We start from the raw sequence: 21,828 nt of genomic DNA on the forward strand, positions 1-21,828 counted from the left end.
CGTCTGCAATCAGCCCTGGTCTGGGGGAGAAGCTTCCTGGATATCTCCCTGGACTTCAAATACTTTTAAAGCATGAGGACTGTGGAACCCAGATATATTAGACAAATAAAGGGAGAGAGTCTCCGATGAAAGCAGGCCAGAGGGAACTCGGCCTCCTGTGGGTTATCAAATACCCCTTTTAGAATCTTGCACAGAACATAATTTGAAAACCACCAATTTAGATTGGGGGGGAGAGCAAGGATAGTCAAATAACTTATAATTTTTATTTAATTAGAATGTGCTTTTAAGTGTCTAGGCTGTTAAAAAAAGAGACACGATTTTATTTCAGAGTCCGTTAGGAACACAGTAGTTAATCTGTGATAAGCAATAAGTGTAAAGAAAGACTGCAGTCTTTGGGCCTTCTTTTCCAAGGGAGCTTATTTAAAAAATTTTTTTTCTTGTATACAGAAAAATATACAATTAATCAATGGAGAAGTACTAACTGTTATAAATGAACTCACCCATGTCAGCATCTCCCATACCGAGAATCTACCATCGCAGCCCAGGGCTTCCCTTGTGTCCCCACCCCCATCCCACAAAGGTGGCTGCGCTGCTGACTTCCAACCCCTCAGATGGCCTGGCCAGCTTCTGAACTCGACACAAACGGAATCAATCAAGGTGTTCTGTGTCTGCTTTCTTCACTCAACTTTTTTTTCAAGTTTTTAAATTTATTAGAACCCATTGATTTTTTTTTTTTTTTTGACAGAGAGTCAGAGAGAAGGACAGATAGGGACAGACAGACAGGAAGGGAGAGAGACGAGAAGCATCAATTTTTCACTGTGGCACTTTAGTTGTTCATTGATAGCTTTCTCATATGTGCCTTGACCAGGAGGCTACAGCAGAGCAAGTAACCCCTTGCTCAAGCCAGTGACCTTGGGCTCAAGCTGGTGAGCTTTGCTCAAACCAGATGAACCTGCACACAAGCTGGCGACTTCAGAGTCTCAAACCTGGGTCCTCTGCATCCCAGTCCAACGCTCTATCCACTGTGCCACCACCTGGTCAGGCTTAAGTGATGATTTTAAAAGCAGAGTTTTCATCAAATTAACACTTAATTCAGGGCAAAAATACATTTAAAAATTCTAAATCTTAAAGCATAAGTAAAATATAAAACCAGCGTGTCTAATACAGACTACGGAAAGCCAGAATTTTAAGAGATTGACATAGTATTTTATAGCATTAAAATGCTAACACAACTCGAGACAGCAGGGCCCATTTTTTAATCTAGATGCCTAGGCTGTTACCTCACTGACTAGAACTGAATTTTGTCATTTTGCAACAACTCTGCCAATTCACTGTATCTTACATTAAAAATTATACTAAAAAAAATTTTAACACAGCCAGAAATATTATCTATTCATCCAAGTTTACAAAATGTCTAGGATGCTCAGCTTTTTCATTGATATAATTCCTATACCATAAAATTCACCACTTTCAAATGTACAGTTCAGTGGTGTTGGAAGATTCCCAAAGCTGTCCAACCATTACCACTGTCTAACCCTAGGACATTTTTATCTCCCCACAAAGAAACCCCTTCCCCATGGGCATCACCCCCCCACCCATCATAATCCCTCACTCAGGTATGTGTGTCAGAGTCAGTCATCGACGACAGGGATCAAAACCTTAGGGCCAGACAGTAAATATTTTAGACTTGTGGCCATAGCATCTCTGTTGCAAATACTCAAATTTGCTATAATAATAAGAGAGCAGCCACAGACAATAAATAAACAAATGAGTGTGGCTGTGTTCCAATCCAATCTTATTGACAATAGTAAGCAGCTGGCAGGCCGTAGTTTTCTTGATGTGTGTACAGTACTATGTTCACCTTTGTTGTATGAGACTGCATTTTATGAACATACTACAATTTATTTATTCTATTATTTTTAGACAGTTGGGAGTTTCTAGTTTTGGGCTATTATAACTACTGCTGCTATGAACATTCTTGTACATGCCTTCTGTACACATACGCACTTCTTTCTGTAGGGTATATAACCAGAAGTATATAGCTCCTGGTCTCTTGTATATTATTAGTTATCTGATTCTATTTGGTTTCACCAAGAGACAATGTATCTATAACAGCGGTTCTCAACCTGTGGGTCGCAACCCCGGCGGGGATCGAACGACCAAAACACAAGGGTCGCCTAAAGCCATCAAGCCATCGGAAATACATATTTAAATAAAATAAATATTTAAATAAAATATGTATTTCCGATGGCTTTAGGCAATCCCTGTGTTTTGGTCGTTCGACCCCCACTGGGGTCGCGACCCACAGGTTGAGAACCACTGATCTATAAGATGGTGCAAAAGAGAAAGAATTCATGATTTTCTTATTTCCTACTTTATATCAGCCATATGTTTTACAGAAATTATTTCATTTAATCCTCACAAGAATCCAATAGAGCGGGATGGGAAACTGAGGCTTATGTAAGATCACAAAGTTACAAGTAAATGGCAGAGTTACACAGCAGAGCAAGTCTGCTTGCTCCAAAGCCTCTCACTCTGCACATCACATAGAGCACGGGTAGTCAACCTTTTTATACCTACTTTTGTATCTCTGTTAGTAGTAAATTATCTAACCACCCACCAGTTCCACAGTAATGGTGATTTATAAAGTAGGGAAGTAACTTTACTTTATAAAATTTATAAAGCAGAGTTACAGCAAGTTAAAGCATATAATAATAATTACTTACCAAGTACTTTATGTCAGATTTTTGCTAAGTTTGGCAGAATAAATCTTTATAAAACAACATACTATAGTTAAATCTATCTTTTTATTTATACTTTGGTTGCTCCGCTACCGCCCATCATGAAAGCTGGAATGCCCACTAGTGGGCGGTAGGGACCAGGTTGACTACCACTGGGTTAGAGGAAAAGAATGGAAGACACCACTCAACCCAAATGCACTATTCAATGAAAGAACTGACCTAAGTCTACATTTTATAGTTCATAAAGTAAAACAATTCTATTCTAACACAACCATCCTAAACTGGTTGGTCTTTCCAACATGTAAATTGCTAAACAATTCATCTATTTATATTACCACACATTAATGATCAACATCAGTCTTAGGAGCCTAAATTCTTACTCTGTGAACTTGTTGGTAGAGATTATAATAATTTTCAGATACAAGCATTAATTTATGAATTCTGTACAATGTCTTAGATGTGTATGTTTCTCTTTATATATTAATGATGACTAGAACAGCTAACTTATCCTGCAGTTTCCTTCATTGTTCACATCGAGTTCATTATTCAATTATTAATACTGTTTTAAATTCCCATTACTATATTCTTTTGAAAAGAATAAGGTCTCTCTAACATGCCAAGCAGCTCAAACTCACACCAGTGATTATTTTCTGTCATGTGAGATATAAAAACTATATTCTTTAGTCATTCTGCGTCCCATTTCCACAGAGCAGCCAACCAGTGCCCGTGCAGAGCTGGTGGCCGGTCTCACCTTGCCGTCGGTGGCGGTGTTGATCCTGTAGTGATACACGCGCCCCTCGTACCTCAGCGAGATGGACAGCTGCCCGGGACTGCTCTCACTTTCTCGCACCAGGAAACTGCCGTTGATTAAGCTGCTCAGGAGATACTCTGCTGCACTGCGTGACACGGGGCCGTGGTACCAGGAATGCTTTTCCAGGCTGTTGACCGGGGTGATGTAGTTGCTCGGCACCCAGCCTTGGCCATTCTTAGAGCGAACTTCACTCCATTCACCATTCTGGTTGTAGCCAAGGACTCGTAGCTTTTCACCTAGCCATGAGGTCATCACAGAACAGAACAGATGATGTTAAGACTTTATCTCAAATAAGAACAGCCTACTGCCTGACCAGGCGCTGGCACAGTGGATAGAGCATCAGACTGGGATGTGGAGGACCCAGGTTCGAGACTCCAAGGTCACCAGCTTGAGCCCAAGGTTGCTGGCTCAAGCTAGGGGTCACTCACTCTGCTGTAGCCCCGCCCCCAATCAAGGGACATATGAGAAAGCAATCAATGAACAACTGAGGAGCTGCAATGAAGAATTGATGTTTCTCATCTCTCTCCGTTCCTGTCTGTCTGTCCCTATCTGTCCCTCTCTCTGACTCTGTCTCTGTCACAAACAAACAAATAAAAAAAAGAGCAGCCTACTGTCAAACTTTAAACTCACTTTAAAATGAATCAGGAACTTTTACGCCAACAATTTTTTTTTTAATAATGAAAACAAACTTGGCTGTTCATCATATCCTCATTGATCTCTTTAGCTTGTAGCTTAAACAAAAGAAGCATAGTTAGAAGTGGCCTTCTGGCATTTACTACTGGCTTTTAAAGGTTTTTACACCAACTAAAAATGTCTGGAAAATTCCACATATGGTAGTAAGTTGAGATACAAAGGTTACTCAAATGGCTGGAAAATGACCTAGTCTCACCCTTCATAAAATTAAAATAAAATTCACTTATCTCCCAAAACAGTTTGCCAAGGAATGTATCTTATATAAAGTTCAACACTAACAAGCAACCAAAGATTAGGGATTAGCCATGGGAAACATGTTCCTTCTAAATTTCACTTGGCACCATGGCAACAAAACCATCAATGTAAAAAAAACACAAAAGCGCCTGACCAGGTGGTGGCGCAGTGGATAGAGCATCAGACTGGGATGCGGAAGGACCCAGGTTCGAGACCCGAGGTCGCCAGCTTGAGTGCGGGCTCATCTGGCTTGAGCAAAAAGCTCACCAGCTTGGACCCAAGATCGCTGGCTCCAGCAAGGGGTTACTCGGTCTGCTGAAGGCCCGTGGTCAAGGCACATATGAGAAAGCAATCAATGAACAACTAAGAAGTCGCAACGCACAATGAAAAACTAATGATTGATGCTTCTCATCTCTCTCCGTTCCTGTCTGTCTGTCCCTGTCTATCTCTGCCTCTGTAAAAAAAAAACAAAAAAACCCACAAAAGCACAGACTACAGAGCTTCAGCAATATTTGCAGAAAGAAAACTGTATGGGGGATGGGAGGTGAGCAATAAGGACTCCCAAAGCACAATCTTTGCTCTTTGCCAGGACTCAAGTTTTAAATAGTTATAGTTTCCCAGTTTCCCTCCCATTCCCCATGAAGAATGAGTCACTCCTATCCACTCCTCTAAAATTAGTGTGTGGGAAAGGAAGCCGAGTCTCATGTTGGAACCCAAGACTCAAGTTACTCAGAGTATCTTTGCTGTTGACTTCAATGTCCTTGATTCCTCCACTGAAGTTGTATAATCAGTGTTAGACCCCATCACATACACTTTGCCCCTACTACACTTGCAGCACAAACAGGGAAAGTGAAAGAGCTATCATTAGTAATAACTGATAATCTCAACAATCCTTCTAAGACCTTAGGCCCCTAGTCAAGAGGCAAGCCTTTCTCTAAAATTTACATGTACTTCTCAATGTTAGAAAGCAGAAAAAAAGCCAAATCAAAAGCACATAGCCCAGTGGTTATCAGGCAACGACTAAGCCCAGTGGTTATCAGGCAAAGACTAATAAGGACAAACAGTCCTCCCTCTGGCAGCCATCTCTTTTTTCAACAGCCCTGTTGAGCACAGGACCATGTTATTAGCCCCTCCATTCTCACCCAAGACACCTGGATGGGAGACAGCCAATGAGAAAAAACGCCAGGAGCACAGACTCACATACACATGACATCAATATATAGAGTACACACATGTACAGACAGATAGGGGTCTGGGTGGTGTGGCGGTGGAAATGCACAAGAAGAAGACCTCACTGCTAGAAAAACAAAACTCGCTCCACAGCCTTTCTCTTTCACTTCACAAGAACTGAAAGAGGTGGCCCTGGCCAGTTGGCTCAGTGGTAGAGCGTCGGCCTGGCGTGCGGAAGTCCCGGGTTCGATTCCTGGCCAGGGCACACAGGAGAGGCGCCCATCTGCCTCTCCACCCCTCCCCCTCTCCTTCCTCTCTGTCTCTCTCTTCCCCTCCCGCAGCCAAGGCTCCACTGGAGCAAAAGATGGCCCGGGAGCTGGGAATGGCTCCCTGGCCTCTGCCCCAGGCGCTAGAGTGGCTCTGGTCGCGACAGAGCAACACCCAGAATGGGCAGAGCATCGCCCCCTGGTGGGCGTGCCGGGTGGATCCCGGTCGGGCGCATGCGGGAGTCTGTCTGACTGCCTCCCCGTTTCCAGCTTCAGGAAAAAAAAGAAAAAAGAAAAAAAAAAAGAACTGAAAGAGGTAACCAGTAGGTCCTTAACCACGTATATTATTGTTGCTTCCTTACAGAGAACTGGTAAGAACAGGCCATCACAATTAGGATACAGTGAAACACCCTAGGTTTTTGTCTACTTGACTCTTTTTTTGGCAGTTAGGAGAATTTTCTACTGTGGAGGGAAACTGACAAGGGTATGGACTGGCAGAGATACCAAAACACAGGCCCCACTGACAGAGGAATCCTAGGAGAACTTTGTTTTATAATTCAAGCAAACCACCACCTTCAAAGGAAAAGGAAGTACTGTTATTTTATCTTTAAAATATATTTTCTTGTGTTTAAAACCATAAAATAGCTTTAGTATAACATCCCTTTATACTAAGAAGAAGAGCCTGCTCTAGAAATCTGGCATTTTATGGGTGTTACGAGAAATCACTGTAGGCTATAAAGTAAAGGCGATCCCACCCACAACAGTGGCTGCCGTAGTGGTAATGGAGGATTCAACACACTTGCTTTATCAATGTTTCCTTGGTGACTGAGCTATTTGGAAAATACTGACATGCAAATTTTATCTAGAGAAGAATGTTCTGAGTCACAGTTTCACAAACTTCTCCACAGAAGTATCAGTAAGGTGTAAAGGGTCTGTTGTAGCTCAGACTAACCCAAAGTATAAAATTTCTATGAAGTCCTTTGTTTTATCCTGAAACTGTGTAAACATTTCCTCCCCTTGCATGAACGCACACCTCACACCCATACAAATTTAAGTACGCAGGCACCAGGAGATACTGCACTCCGCTTTCCCTGTGCCTCCGACACCCCCTGGCACACACACACATGCCGCCAGCCACACCCACGCGGGGCCATACTTACACCCCAGCTTGAGAACTCAGTTCTAAGCATTTCTGCTTTTGATGAATCTGACTGGGTTAAAAAACGTTATATATATAAAAATTTTATTTAAGGGTAACATTCCTTGAATGGAGGCCTGCCTTCTAAATGTGGTATATCCACTCCCATTTAATACCTCATTCTGAACCTTACAAATAAAAGGCATTCGTCCAACAAATAATCACTGACATTACAATTTTGTTCAGTTAAAAATTATTCTGAAATATATTTTTTCCCAGTAGGACTTTCATAGGTTCAAAAGATAACAAGTTTAGGCAAATTAGCAATCCAATTCATGTACACAATGACAGTGGCCCATACTCATAATGTTCTATATTTTCTATCCTTGTTCCAAAAAACCAATTATGTTATTTGGTCATGTTCTCAGTGTTCCCTTTTATAAGAATTTACTGCAGAAATAAACTAAAATAAATTACTATTCTGAGAGTATTACTACAATAGAAACCCTTCCTACTATTCCTTTCACTAATCTGTATAAACACAAATGAGAGATAAATTGTCTAAGCTAGTGATTTTCAACCAATGTGCCACAGGAATTATTAAAACATGCAGTACCTGACAATTTAGTCAGGAACACTGACCTCAATTCCCTTAGATAGTCAAATTTAAAAAATGACAACAGCCAACACAATAGCTGTTCTGTGTGAATGAATTAAAAGCATACTTTTTTTTTTTTTTTTTTTGTCAGATGGGTGAAAAATATTTTTTTGGTTTGCCACAGAATTTTAGTCATTAGTTTACATGTGTCGTGAGATGAAGAAGGTTGAAAATCACTAGTCTAGGCCAGTGCTGCTCAAAGCAGGTCCACAATAAGAGGCTTGTGCCAGACTGTGAATCAATAGACTACTATCTTCATGCTGAAAGTCTTGCTCCCAAAAAGAAAATGGCAGCTGAACTAAATAATAAATATTGTACTTAGTTGATGTACATGTAGTTGGTTCACATTTTGAGTGCAGTTCTTAATCTCATTGCAAACTGGCAACAAATAGTTCTCAGACAGGCAGTCAGTCACAAACAACACTTTGGGTAGCACTGGAGTCCGGCAACATGACTCAGCCACCATCAGTGAGAAGAGATGGAGAGGGAACCTTATCTTTGTGGCAGATGAATGCTGGCATATCTCATATACAAATTCTGAGAATGAGGAAAGTTTATGTATATATTGTGATTTTTCTAGTGTATAAATAAGTCCTATAAAGTAAACAAAGTGGCATTATCTCATTCACAGGTTTAAAAAAAAGGCTAATTTTGGAGGCAGAATCTAGAACAGACCCGTTTCTTTCCTAATCACGAATGGACACTGAAGAGTGAGAGGATGTTATTCAGCAGCTTACCTTTAGTGATGCTGAGCGTGTTATCACCACTTGCTACAAAATCATAAAGTGCAACAAAGAGATTAGGATCACTCTCGGTGGCTCCCAGCAAGTTCTCCTTGGAGCTCCATCTGATGGCCTCATTCAGTGCCTGGGGTTCAACATCACAACCATAGGGGCGGTGCAAGGCTTCTGAAAGACGTAAGAGAAAGGAATTCCAGTAAGTTTAACAGTTGGATTGCATTTGAATTCAGTACATACACAGTTTTTTAGCTGCTGGAATAGATGGATGGCTCCAGGCAGAAACATAACCATAGTCATGGAATAATGAAGAATGAGCAAATGGCACTGTCTCCTAAACACAAGAAAAGTCTACTTGTTGAAAATATGACAAGAATGAAAACACAAAATGAAAAGGAACACATTTAACAATGATTTATACATAATCAACAAAATCAGAAATTAATAGGAAAAGCAGTTTTCTCAAAATGAAAAAAAGAAATCTCAAAAAGAACTGAAAATTCATTTTATAAAAATACAAGATATTCTGTAGTGGTGATGGTAGTGGGTCTAAAAGGGAATAGTTATGTTTGAAAAGTCCTTCCTTTCTTTACTCTCTCCATATAAAACAAATTGTGAAAAAGATACATTTTAAGAAATATGTACATATCATATAAATCCAGACCCTCCATATACATGGAAAAATAGTGCTTCTAGAAAAGAAAAAAAAACCCTAAAATTATCTGTTAAACAACAGAAAAATGTTTAATGCAAAATATTCTCGCCACTCCAAAATACCTTTGTTACCATGCACTGTTTAGAATAACTTGCAATTGTTTTAATGAAAACAATTCTACCCTATTTTCTTTTCCTAGGTGGTACACTTTTGTAAAATATCAATATCCTAATTGGCGGCTCTAGAAAATATCACCAACAATGGACATTTATTGAGTTTCTACCGCGGGTAATGGTGGAAGCCTCGTAAGACCTGGTTTCTTCCTGATGGCTTTATGGTCGCTTAAGTTTAGTTGTACTACACACTCAGGTTACCCCTATTCCACCTTCTTACAGCTTAGGTCAATTATACTAAAAATACACTGTTCTACCAGCAGCAATTTTCTTAATTAGTGAAACTGTTTCTAGCAGCTATGGTACCACTATGTCATGTGACATTTTTCTATTATTATGTCTCTCTCTTCCTCTCCCCACCACTAATTTTTAATTTAAAATTAATTTTATCAGCCTGACCTGTGGTGGCGCACTGGAGAAAGTGTCAACCTGGAATGCTAAGGTTGCAGGTCTGAAACCCTGGGCTTGCCTGGTCAAAGCACATACAGGAAGCAACTACTACAAGTTGATGCTTTCTGCTTTTCCCCCATCCCTCTCTCTCCCTTTCTTTTTCTCTCTTCTCTCTCTAAAACTCAATAAATAAAATCTAAAAAATAAATAAAATTATTTTTATCATATTTGAAGGAAAAGCTTTGTATTTGTGATTTGATTACTTTTCAAACCCATTCCCTCCTCTCCATCTCTGCAGCCAAGGCCTCAGTGCCAATCCCATCGCCTCTCACCTGGACCACTGCCGCTACTCTTGTCTCCCTCAAATCCATCCTCCACACAGTGGGCAAAGTGATCTATTCAAAACACAAATGTGACCGCGTCACTCTTCTTATGATTCTTCCACAGCTCGCCACCGGGCTAAGTCTCTTTAACACTGCCATCAAGGACCTTAGGACCAAGTTTCCACCTCCTTCTGCAGCTTCTCCTCTCCCCACTCCACACCTCCCATTTTAATCATTAACATTACACCATGATGTTGCCTACCTCTCAGCCTTTGTTCACACCATCCTGTCCACCTAGAATGTGGTCTCATTTGACCCTTTTTTCAACTGGCTGACTTCTCACTTTATAACACTAGTTCCAATCCAGCCTCCCCTAGGAAGCCTCATATGTTCCTCTTCCCGTCGCTCTCCAAAAGCATTACACTTGCTGCATTAATACCCTTTATCTTTATAATATCCTCAATTCCTGCTTGTTTCCCAAACTTCACCATGTGTTCTGTGGCATAAGAACAGTACCTTTATTTTCTAGCAAGAAGTTACATAATATTGGTTCAATAACTACTAACTGAATGACCAAATTACACAAAAATGTGACAGTAAACAATGACATGTATTTTAACCTTAAAATAGCATTAACCAATGTTTTAAAATAGCTTCATCTCTATCTACACAACATAGACAGAAATGCCTGTTGTGATCTGTAAATCTCCTAACAGTTTTAGAGTTTATTTCACTTCATCACATTATTTCTCCTCTTAAAAAGAAATCTATCTTCAAATTTCCACAACTAAATTTTGTTTTAACATTAAGAATATTATGACAAACCTAAACATATGCCCAGAAACAGATGTGTTGCTCCTTGTTTAAAGGCAGAGTTACAGTGAATGGAATAGCTGTATTATAAACTAAAATGACCAATTAGGATTATTAATAAACAAAACACCGTATTATATGAAACATCTCTTAAACTGGCCACATGTACTATGTTTTTCTTTATCCTAATGAAAAATGATCAACTCTAGTAGAATTTCCACTAGGCTACGAAATGCCAACCCATCATTAACATGTAGAGAATTGCCAAAAGTAGAGAGTATTCATAATATTTATTAGGTTCTATACTAAATACAGTGTGTCCGTAAAGACATGGTGCACTTTTGACCGGTCACAGGAAAACAAAAGACGATAGAAATGTGAAATCTGCACCAAATAAAAGGAAAACTCTCCCAATTTCATACCTATTCAGTGCAGTTCGATGTGGGCTCACGCACAGATTTTTTAGGGCTCCTTAGGTAGCTATCCCGTATAGCCTCTACAGACTAGTCACTGACTGATGGCCTACCAGAGCGGGGTTTCTCCACCAAACTGCCAGTTTCCTTCAACTGCTTATCCCACCAAGTAATGTTATTCCTATGTGGTGGCGCTTTGTTATAAACGTGCCGATATTCACGTTGCACTTTGGTCACGGATTCGAATTTAGCGAGCCACAGAAAACACTGAACTTTCCTCTGTACCGTCCACATCTCGACTGGCATGGCTGTGGGCTGCTCCGCTGTATATACATAGTGTTATCATCTGCGCATGCACACATGCTGCCACATCATCCTACAGAAACTGGGAGGGTTTTCCTTTTATTTGGTGCAGATTTCACATTTCTATTGTCTTTTGTTGCTTTCCTGTGACCAGTCAAAAGTGCACCATGACTTTACGGACACACTGTATAACATGATCCACATTGATGTTTCTTGCCAGGGATGGTGGTAACACATTATGATGTTCTGTGATTATTAGTCTGTTTAATGATCATCCAACAGTTCGAGTACATTTCCTTCTTTTTAAGTAGAAATCCCCTTGTTTAAAATTGTAAGAACAATAAAAATCCAGGATAACTTAATGTTTGTACTATCAAGGACCAAGTGAGAAATAGTAATCAAGCAGGCACTAAAACCAACTCCTAAACACTGTAGGCCCAAAACAGCAAATGCCATGTATTTCACTTTGTGAAACCCAGTATATTAAAATTTGAAGTTTACAAAACTGATCATTTTAATGAACATCTACTATGCATTAGTGAACATCTACTATATACACTGGCCTCTGGCTGAGCTGCAGAATATAAAGATTATAGGCCACTATTTGGACTTACTATTTACAAAATATATCTACTTTCCATTATTTTCCCCAAACCTGCTTCTCCCACAGAATTCCCCAATTTCATCTTCTTAGTTGCTCAGGCCAAAAACCTTGAAAGTGTTGAGTATAAACTTCTAGCTATAAGGTGGATAAATTCTGGGAATCTAATGTGTAGCATAGTTATTATAGTTAATACTGTACTAAGTACCTGAAAGTTACTAAGAGAGATCAGAAATGTCCCACCACACACACACATGAAATGGTAATTATGTGATGTACATATCACCAACTTTAGATTTACATACTCTTATATGTCAACTATATCAATGAGCTGGAAGGGTGACAAAAAGACCTTAAAATCATTCATGACTCCTTTTTTGCTCTCACATATCACATCCAATCCATCAGGAAATTCTATTGGCACTGCCTTCAAAATTATAGTCAGAATCTGTTAATTTCTCACACCCCCCGACTACTGCCACCCTGTCACCACCATCAGCTCCTACCTAGAATATCTAAGCAGACTTCTAACTGACCACCACGTTTCTATCCTTGCTCTCTACTATCTAGTCTCAACACACTGGCCAGTTTTTAAAGCATAAGTCAGATTGTGTTACTCCTCTGCTCAAAGCTCTGGGACGGCTCCCTGTCTCAGAGAAAAACTAAGTGCTGATAGGGCCCTGCAAGGCCCTTTATTACAACCTGACTTGCCCAATTCATCTCTCTACTGCTCCTCCCCTCATTTATCTCAGTCTGGCCACTGGCCTTGCTTGAAGAAGGCAGGCACACTTCTGCCTCAGGACCCTTGTACTGGCTTTACCTTCAGCCTAAATCATTCTTCTCTAAGACACCCACATGACACTTCACTCAAATGTACTGTCTCAGTGCAGCATTCTCTGACTGTCCTATTTTAAAATTCATCTATTCCTGACAACATTCCCACATACCCCATGTCTCTCTTCCCAACTGATTTCTCTCCATAGCTCTTACTACTACAAAATATGTAATGTACTTATTATTACATTCACATGCATCACTCTAACTCCCACAGCTAGAATATCAGTTTTATGAGGACAGGAATTTCTGTCTGCTTGTTCACAGATCAATTCCAAGCACCCAAATAGCACATGTATATAAGAGGTTCTCAAAAAAAGATTTGAGTAAATGAATCATGCACTCACAAAGGATCCTATTAAAGGACAGAACAGAAAACAGCTCTGATGTCAGAGAAGAGAGAGCATTTAAATTGGATGAGCAGGAATTCTGCACTGATGACAGTAGGATGACAGGCTGTCAAAGTGCAAAACATGTCTGCAACATGCAGTTCATCTGTGCTGGAGAGGAACTCACCAAGCTCAAAGGAGGGTTGTAAAGGCAAGTCAGCTTCTTAAAAACCATGTTATTTGACAAAAAAAGAAACGACAATGAGACCTACAGCACAATTTTATGTAAACTTAAAAGGTGTACAGGGTGGGCAAAAGTAAGTTTACCGTTGTGAGTACATGAAACAGAGTTTATTCTTGTATTATTTATTAATTACTGTATTATTTTCCATACAAACTGTAAACCCACTTTTGCCCAACCCATATTTAGACCAAACAACACTGTACATTTCTGAAATATACAAAATAATAAATACAGGATAAAAGTAATTTGGGGGGGCCAAAGTATTAAAGAACCACAACTTGGAAAACAACCCTTTTTATTCCCTACTCCCCCTCTCCCGGTCTCTGGCTTTATGCTCTTTCCTTGGTCAAATCAAAAGATTCTATTTCCTTCCTTTCTTCTTTCTCCCCACTTAAGTCTTTTGTTCTCAGAGAACTAAGGGTCAACTTCCCGTACAATCCGTCTGCACAGGATATCCACTGAAACGCCATCCTACCTCTAGCGCAAAACTAAGTGGAAATTTTTCAGAGACAAAAAACATTCTAACATTTTCCTGACGCCATAATGAACATGTATGTATTAAATCACAGAGTTGAAGAACTAAATGAGAAAAACAAGCCAAGAAATAAAGTCGATAAAGACAGGAAAAATCCCATAGAGAAAGCAAGTAAATGGCATAGTGTTAACCAGTGGGTGTAGTCTACACCACTTTCCTCCCCAATTTAAAACAGAAACATCTGGATGATTCAGATGTACTGCACCCACCCAAACTCAAGTGTGTGGGCTGGGAATGTTTTCTCTTTGAACAACGGGAAGTGACTACTATAGATTAGGTACCTTAAATAGCAAGTTAATCTTTTATTAATCCTTGTTGCAGAAGTACACCACAGACTTATGATGAGAAAACAGAAGCCTCTGATTTTCCTTTATAGGGTATAGGACTCAGGTAGCAGAAATATGACTATTAAGAAAAAGTATTTTATTACTTTTTTCAAATGATACGCTTGCAGGTACAATAAAAATAAAGCTAAACACAGAAATAGCAGTTTATACAAAGTAAATTATAAGGATTAAACAAGTTAAAATCCAGACTGAAACTCAAATTCAAATTCAGAGATAATTCCTAAATGTAGTATTTAATTGTATTCAAAAATATTTTTCACCAATTAGTCATTCAATAACTTTTATCAGTTTAATTAGAAATCTGTCAGGTAGAAATTGGAAAAATTAATATACAACATTTTCAGCTTAGGCATTTCAAAGTATTTTAGAAATGCTTATCCTGCCAGAATTCTACTTTACCTGACTGCACAGTCTCTAAAAACTAATACTTTTTAATACCACTTTTAAAAACTATTTAAGGGGGCTGGATAAATCATTCAACAGCTCTCAAAATATAGTTTAAGTTCTTCATATCAAGCCATATATATCTTATTAATACCACAAAATATTACATATTATTCATTTACTCTCTTTCAAAAAGTACTTACTGAAGTCCTACTGTAAAATACCAGAACACACACACACACACACACACACACACACACACAAGAAATGTCACTGGCCAAGAAGGAAAACAGTAATAGTAATGTGTAAGATTAATTTTTGAAGTTTCCCTTCACATTTGATTACTGTGATTACCTACCCTACCCCAAACGATCACCTCAGAATCGTACCTGTTAGGTTGGGTCGAGCAGTTTCTGAGGCCTCACTGCACAGGCAGCAAAGCGACAGGTCCTGATCTCTGCCATAACTGTTAGGTGGGAGCAGAACTGTCCCCAGGACCATTCCTCTGCCCAGAAGCACAGAAGTTCAACTGTTCTCTGTTGTGAGGAAGTGTTAGAATTCCACCCTAACAAGCACTACCACATGCATGTGACATTGACTCATGTACTCAGCGGCCAGAGGGAACCAATAGAAGAGTTGGAATTTACAAGTACCAGAGTGGGTGGAGTAACTGAAGGAAAACGTCTATTAATTTGCAAAAGATTGAGTCAGAATGGAGTTACTTCAAAACCTCAGGGATTATTTTGAAAATACAAGTCAAAACCAACACACATCTGGGTGACAAATAATAAAATACACAGGGACCAGTATGTATATATGGGATTTCAATCTTAAATGGATGATGAAGTGAAGTGAGACTCTAGAGACGTTTTCCTTGGAGAAAATCTGTTTACAATAAAAACACCAACTCCACTTTTTAAAAAGCCTAACAAGACTCATCTTTTGCATCACTTAAATTAGTACAAGAATCTACAAATCCAAAGTCAAATAAATAGAATCTGATTCATAAGCACAGAAGCACAGAAATGACTGCTTTCCCTAACAGTTGATACTATTGCTTCGTAAAGGTTAAAAAAGCATTGCATGGTAGTGTTGAAAACTTCTCAATGCTAAAACTTTTAAAAGACAAAGCCTAATCTTTTTTAAAATATAGGAACAAAGTTAAATAAAATTTAAGAACCTAAAAATAGGAATGCCTTATGAAAATTAAACTAGTAGCATCTACCAATAATGAATAAGTTTAGTGGTATAAGCTACAAAAATAACACAAGAATGTTTTTAACTATACAGCTAAAAACATTTATTGGTTCAATAAATATTTATTAAGCACCTACTATGTACCAACTACTGTGCTAGGAACCAAGTCAATAAAAATAACAGGATAAAATTACAGGCTAGTAGGATTGAAACAGCCTTCAATAAAGCTGAAACAAAATTATAATGTAACCTTAAAGGACAAATGACTTTGATGAAGGTAATTATTAATAGTTTAAAAAAAACAAAACTTTCACTTTCAATAAAATTAACCTTTATAAAGCCAGTACTGTTAACATTATGAGCAAAGTAGAGTTAAATGACTAATGATTACCTCAGTTAAGACTCAGAATTTCAAATACCAGGCTGAATTTCTCCTTCACTAGATTATGAAAAATATAAGGGAAAGGGGCTCCATAATCTATGCTCTGTACATACCTATATTCTATATCATATGATATACTATTTAATCAGTAAATCTGCTATTTAAATTATCAACAATTATGTTTTCAAATGCTCTTATGACCAGGAATAAAGAAAGAATGAATAAACAAAATGTGGTCTATATATACAATGGAATACGAATCAACCATAAAAAGGAGGGGAGGGGGACGAAGGGAGAAGGAAGAGAGAGAGACAGAAAAAAACATCTATTTGCTGTTCCACTCATTCATGTCATCATTGGTTGATTCCTGTATGTGCCCTGAGTGGTGATGGAACTCACAACGTCTGCATGTCAGGACAATGCTCTAACCAACTAAACTTCCCAGCCAGGGTCGACTATGCCTTTACATTTGATTTGTCCTCAAATGATGAGCAGAACAAGTCTTCCCTTAGTGTATGGTTCACCTCACAAACATCTCACACAAAAAAGTAATGTATATGTGGGTATACATTAGGAGATATTTCATAGTTCTAAAGGTTCTCTGACTTGACCCTTTAGGACAGTAGTCGGCAAACTCATTAGTCAATAGAGCCAAGTATCAACAGTACAATGATTGAAATCTCTTTTGAGAGCCAAATTTTTTAAACTTAAACTATATAGGTAGGTACAATCCTTATTGAGGTAGCACCCGCACGTGGTATTTTGTGGAAGAGCCATGCTCAAGGGGCCAAAGAGCCGCATGTGGCTCACGAGCCGCAGTTTGCCAACCAGGGCTTTAGGACATTTGTCACTGCTCTGCAATTAACCTAGTAACATAACAATCCTTTCATGTGATGCTAAAAATCAAAAATGCTGGTTTTTCTTGCTTCAGACCGGTGGTGTGTTACAATATTTATGAAGAGGCATGTCTATGTGCATATACTACACTCCCTATACTTGGGTCCTGGCTACAAGCTATTTCCTGCTGGCTGAACTCACATATTTCCAATTGACTTAACTAAGAGAAACAAAGAACTTATTCATTACCCTTATTTCAGTAACTGCTGGCTATCCAAAGCAACAGAATTCCCCCTACAGCATGAGTATTAGAGGTAATAAAAAAAAACAACCCTACTTCAAATTACTAAATTCTTTTGGTTTAAGATTTATATAAACATATTTTTTGTTCAAATAATCTATAAAACACTCTCAACATTTAATCCCTATTATTTCATTGCTGAATTCTATATTTCTCTCTAGCTTAAAACAAGCCTATCACTGAAATTACAAAATTATTGAAAAATTTTAATAATATATCTTGGTTAATAAAACTCTACATTAATGTAAGTTGTACTAGATTTGTCAGTATCAAACTATGAATACATAGTACTATAAGTACTGTGTGAATAGTATGTGTTCATATGACTATGTGTACTATGTATGACTCATAGTAATGTTTACCATTAGCACTGGCCTAATTTATGATGTGGGGTAAAAAAAATCCTAGGGCAAGAACAACAAAAAAAAAACTTTTACCACCATCACCACTACTAATAATGTCTTTCCAGGCCACTAGTCAAATATCAGGTGAGAGGTATGGGGGATGGGAGGATGGGGGGGGGGGTTCGAGGGGGGGGGGGGATGTGAAGGGGAAGGAGAAAAAAAATAAAAAGAATACTTTAAGGTATCCGAAAGATAAAAATATAAAATCCTTTTGGAGTAAGATTTGAAATTTTGCTTCTGGCACTTACAAGACTTGAAATCATGGACAATTAATAACTCTGAAAACAACTAAAGCCACCCTATTAACAGCAGGGCCCAAAAGAAGCATAGTAGTATTGCAAAAGCATATATGCCTTCTTAAATATCCTCCTATGCCAGGGACTACTTGCCCTGAACTGCCAAACCATAATGTTTTAAGCCAATCACCTGATTGTCTAGCTTTCTGCACTTACTAGTGAAACTGACCTCTGACCCAAGGCTGGAAATGGGTAATATAAGGCCTTTTCCATAATTAGGGCACAGAGGGTAGAGAATGACTTTAATAAAAAATAAAGCCAGAAAATATATCACAAAAAAGAAAACTACAAACCAATATCCCTTATAAATACAGATGCAAAAATCCTTAATAAATTATAGAAGCCAAATCCAGGAGCATATGAAAAGAACTATAAACCATACCAAGTGAGATTTACCCCAGAAATGAAATCATACATCTATTTATTTGGTAAGTAATGAATATTTATCATGTATCACACCATTCAAGGTAACATGCTAAGCTAGTATTTCCAATGTGTGTTACATAAAGTAGGTTAAGTAGATGTCACAGGCCAAGTATTCCATAGTTAAATAAGTCAGAAAAACCCTGAATAAAACAAGCCTTGAGCAAAGAATGTCAAACTTATTGGAGCCATTAAACTCACACTCAGGAGCCTTCCACAGGCAGTCAGAGCACATAGCATATCTCTGATTTCTCAGTGTCTTTCCACTGAGCCTCTCAAAAGACTAGTATTCCAGGGAACGCCCCTGGTTTCATCCCACTTGATCATGATGTATTATTTTGTTAATGTATTATATTTGATTTGCTTGTATGAAACTCAGACGCAGACAACAGTATTGTGGTTGCCAGAAGGGGGGGACATAGTAAAGGGTAAAGGGAAACCAATTATATAGTGATGGAATATTATTGTGCTTCGTGTGGTGGGCACACAATGCAATATACAAAGGTATGACAGAAATGTACACTTGAAACATATAATTTTATAAACCAATGTTACCTCAATAAATACAATTTTGAAATTCATGTCATAAGTATATCATCAGAGAACACTAAATTTTAGTAATTCCTACAGGTAAGAACTAAAATTTCCTCATTTATTTTATATATAAATACTCCTCTGTTCAGAATGTGACAGAAGTTTAAAGGAAACTAAGATCTTTCCTAAACACATGAAATGTGTGGAATTCCACATTCCAAGATCTTTGCATCTTAGCAGAAAGACATCATTGCCTATGTTATTCAGGCAAAAAATACAATAAAATATCTAAGGGATGAAAGGAATGTGCCAGTCCTCTTTCCCTCATGGAATTCCCAAAGTCAATGAGGCTAGCACCTGGTACAATGACTTCAATGCAAGCTCAGAATTGACATTCCTGTGGAAGGACTCACAAATAAACCTAGATCATTCCTAAAGATCTATAATACAATCCTCTATAATCCCAGCAGTCAGCTGTTTCACTTACACTGTGGAAGCATGCAACAACTGCACACGTACGCACGTTTCTGTGCATGGAATGTATATGAATGTGTCTGCACACATAGACAAAATAACTCAATCTACAGAAAATTCTAAAATGCCTATCTCAATAATAATTCATCAATGTATTAATTATTCAAATATTTATTGAACACCCACTAGTGGCAAGCACTATGACAAGCACCAGGGGTATATTACTAAACTGGAAAGGTTAAATCTGACACTCATGTTATCACCTCCTGTTTCAAGACACACAAGTCATTTTTTATTATTCCAAATATCTCAAGTAGGTAAAAGTGAATGAGGATGAAGACATTCCAAGTGAAAGGTGATAAATGACAGCAAACTACATAGTACATTCTGGAAACTGAAAATTAGAATTGCACCAGGGTTTCTGTTTTTTTGTGTGGAGGGGGTATGTGAATGAAATGAAGTGTTAAGAAAATTAAACTAGGAGACACAGTAAAGACCAGATCTTGGAGAACCTGGAATCCCACATCAAGAAGTTCAGATTTATCTTGCTGGTCAGTCATCAGAAGCCATTAGAGAACTGTAACAATTTTAAGAATTTTTCTTTCAGACAAATATATATTTTGAAATTTCTGGGTTATAGGTAAGAGAACAGAAGAGTTAAACTAAGGAAATAGAAAATATATACAATACATGCTAGATCACTGAGTAATAGTTAAATTGAGCTTCTCTAGTTACAACAAAACAGCATATTCACTTATCAACTCTTTTCCCAAGAAATTCAAACAAAAAACTTCCTGCATAATATTGATATAAATTGGCATTTGTTATAAACTTTACTATTTACAAATCATTTTTAACATACACTAACATTCACACCATCTATAAAATTAAAAATTAAGAACATATATTAATTGAAAAACTGCCCTTTCTCTAACATTTAAATTATTATAATTGCCCTGGCTTAATAGCTCCAGTGGTTAGAGCATCATCCCAAAGCATAGAGGTTGTCAGTTCGAGCCCTTGTCAGGGCACATAAGGAACAGATGTTCCTCTCTCTCTTTTCTCCCTCCCTCCCTTCCTCTCTAAAATCAATCAATCAATCAATAAAATTATATATAATTGAGAGAATGTAACCAATGTACTCATGGGCTGAAAATAGTTCACCTACTTCTCTGTGGCTCAACATCTCTTTCCAGCCCAAAGTGTCTACCTTAGTTTAGGTCACCTTCATTCTTCACCTGGGGTTTTTTTTGTTTTTTTTTTTCCTTTTTGTATTTTTCTGAAGCTGGAAACGGGGAGAGACAGTCAGACAGACTCCCACATGCGCCCGACTGGGATCCACCCGGCACGCCCACCAGGGGCGACGCTCTGCCCACCAGGGGGCGATGCTCTGCCCCTCCGGGGTGTCGCTCTGACGCGACCAGAGCCACTCTAGCGCCTGGGGCAGAGGCGAAGGAGCCATCCCCAGCGCCCAGGCCATCTTTGCTATAATGGAGCCTTGGCTGCGGGAGGGGAAGAGAGAGACAGAGAGGAAGGGGGGGGGGGTGGAGAAGCAAATGGGCGCTTCTCCTATGTGCCCTGGCCGGAAATCGAACCCGGGACTTCTGCACGCCAGGCCGACGCTCTACCGCTGAGCCAACCGGCCAGGGCCCACCTGGGTTTTGCAATGGTCTCCTCCTCGATCTTTTAGCCTCTGGTCTTATATAACATCAATCTAATATGCATAAAGAGCCAAGATGATTTTTTTTTCTAGAGCATAAGAAAACATGGTCATGTTCCTAATTTGTTTAAAACATTCCAATAACTTTCCTAGTGTACTGAATTTAAAATCTAACCTCCCTCACACAGCATAAAAGGTTCTTTTGCAGTGAGTGACCTTGGCCTTAGTCTCCTTCCTATTCTCTTTTGGACACACCTGACCTCTCACCATATACTTTGGACATACTCAACTCAATAGTTCCCCAAACGCTCCTTTGTTTTTATCGATTATTGTTCCCTCAGCCCCAAGTATTTTCTGCCCATTGTCTCCACCCCCACTTTTCCTGGCTAACTCCTACTGCCCCAGATCTCTATTTAGATGTCTCATTTAAATATCATCCACATTATATTTTATTAAAAGGTGCACAGAATAAGTTGGATATTTGTTACCAATTTTTTAGTTTCTCCCTGTTATTGACTTATATATCCA

The 21,828-nt window shown here is 38.7% G+C and overlaps 1 protein-coding gene across 4 annotated transcripts in view; it reads right to left on the reverse strand.

Annotated features, from left to right (window-relative positions):
• Positions 1-21,828, reverse strand: part of ABL2 (ABL proto-oncogene 2, non-receptor tyrosine kinase) — a 74,132-nt gene that overhangs the window by 14,800 nt on the left and 37,504 nt on the right. For 2 of the 4 annotated variants that reach the window (XM_066361638.1, XM_066361636.1), the window contains exons 1-3: positions 15,182-15,295; positions 8,449-8,619; positions 3,493-3,788 (exon numbers count right to left, since the gene is read on the reverse strand). In XM_066361638.1, coding sequence (XP_066217735.1) covers positions 3,493-3,788; positions 8,449-8,619; positions 15,182-15,293 — 579 coding nt within the window. In that variant the 5' untranslated portion in view covers positions 15,294-15,295. Of the gene's footprint in view, positions 1-3,492; positions 3,789-8,448; positions 8,620-15,181; positions 15,296-21,828 lie in introns of those variants that run through there. The other 2 variants (XM_066361637.1, XM_066361635.1) reach the window with 1 other exon arrangement.

This window comes from Saccopteryx leptura, chromosome 2 (assembly GCF_036850995.1).
Source record: "Saccopteryx leptura isolate mSacLep1 chromosome 2, mSacLep1_pri_phased_curated, whole genome shotgun sequence".
Classification (NCBI taxonomy): Eukaryota; Metazoa; Chordata; class Mammalia; order Chiroptera; family Emballonuridae; genus Saccopteryx; species Saccopteryx leptura.